At 42.3% G+C, this 1,672-nt stretch overlaps 1 protein-coding gene across 2 annotated transcripts in view; it reads left to right on the plus strand.

The window, feature by feature from the left end:
- sult2st3 (sulfotransferase family 2, cytosolic sulfotransferase 3) overlaps positions 1-799 on the plus strand; it is a 5,744-nt gene extending 4,945 nt beyond the window's left edge. For both annotated transcript variants that reach the window (XM_035629870.2, XM_035629868.2), the window contains exon 6: positions 125-799. In XM_035629870.2, the coding sequence (XP_035485763.1) occupies positions 125-240 (116 nt within the window). In that variant the 3' untranslated portion in view covers positions 241-799. The remainder of the gene's footprint in view (positions 1-124) is intronic.
- Positions 800-1,672: the final 873 nt, after the last annotated feature.

Below are 1,672 nucleotides of genomic sequence, written 5' to 3' on the forward strand. Positions count from 1 at the left end.
GATTTTCCTTCTCCATAAATGTCTGTCTGCACTTTGACTTTTTTTTTATTGACTAGTGGATTTGCTTCATCGTGTCACCTTTTGTGTCCATGTGACTGACTTGGTGTGTCCGATTTCATGTCAGGTATTGCTGAAGACTGGAAAAACTGTTTCAGCTCAGAGCAGCTGGCCCGGTTCACATCTGTCATCTGCAAAGAGATGGAGGGCGAGAGCCTCTCTCTGCCGTGGAGTCTGGCCTGACCAACAGCCAGAGAGAGGACGGAGAGGCTGAAAGAGGCGCGTTGATGCCTCTCCGAGTAGGAAGTAGGGGCTAACTAAGCGAAAACTCTTCAAATCTAGTAGTCATCCACCATCTCGGTCAGGGTTTAGGAGAAGCTTCAGAGCCTGTTGGCAGTTCTCAGAATGAATGTGCATAAAATACCTTTGGCGTTGAAATACAAAAATTCTAAATATTACATTTAATATAAGAGAGAACTTTTTTCAGGATTTAATAGAATATTTTATCTGCCCACGATATTAATAGTGCTTAAACAGAAAGCCAGCCTGTATAAGACATATATTCATGCAAAGAAATTCAGCCTCAACTAAGACAATTTCATATCCCTCTTATGCTATCATGATGCTAATGTCACTCTTCACCAGGAAGAATTTGTACCACTAAAATGACTCCGTCGTTATCACAGCAGCCTGTGTTCGTAAAGTAACTTTTTGTAAATCTAATGATGATTTAGTTTCACTTGAATTATGACTGCATTTATGTACACTTCTTCATTGGCCTTAATAAACTGAACTTACGTTACCCTTTTTTTTGTTCAAGGGATATGTCTCTTGAAGTGATTAGTGTGTGGCTGAGCAGCAGACCAAGGAAATAACATTCCTCTGGAGACACACACTTGTAGCCACGACAATTAACAGCAGCTCCATTTACAATAGAGCAGTTGTGGACCACAGTGACTGCGTTGTGGGCGAAAGTCGGCCATCAGGGTTCAGAGAACGTGAAGAACAGGGTGGACTGTTCGCTGCAGGAGGAGTCTCATAGGGCCAAATGCAAACGGCTCACGCTGAGGTCAGTGGTTTATCCCAAGCAAGTGGGATATTGTTTCTGGGAAGACAGATATATATATTTTCCTTTGCAAGTTCTTCTAAATAAGCACCACAAATTTCAATTGTTACTTCTTTCGACAAACATTGTTGAGAGAATCTCCAATGTTGGATGTTGTTATGTAGAGGAGTGGTAGATTTAGAAAGAAGCAAGCCTGAGGCAGAGATGTTTTGCTGCACGCTTATTTTGTATTACTTTCTCTCCTGATTTATGAAACTGCATGGTTGTTTCTGGCTCCCAAACCTCACCACCAGTCCCTGGGTTTCCTCCAATGACAACACAGCAGAGCAGTTTCTTACAGCGTATATGTACTGTGTGGATAAATGAAAAGAAAAGGAAACATTCCTGAGGACTGTAGGCAAATATGTCCAAACATGCTAGCCCCTGGCGTCCATCCCACAGACAGGAATAGAGGGAGGGGCACAACACACACACACACACACACACATCTGTAAGGTTGGAATCTTCTCGAAGAAAGTAACTCTCGAGTGAACAGAAAGCATAGTTTCGTGATAGTCTAAACGAATGCTGAAGCAGCTCACTGTTGACATTACTTGATTCAACCATCAG

The sequence above is a fragment of the Scophthalmus maximus genome, chromosome 1 (genome assembly GCF_022379125.1).
Source record: "Scophthalmus maximus strain ysfricsl-2021 chromosome 1, ASM2237912v1, whole genome shotgun sequence".
In the NCBI taxonomy this organism is placed as follows: domain Eukaryota; kingdom Metazoa; phylum Chordata; class Actinopteri; order Pleuronectiformes; family Scophthalmidae; genus Scophthalmus; species Scophthalmus maximus.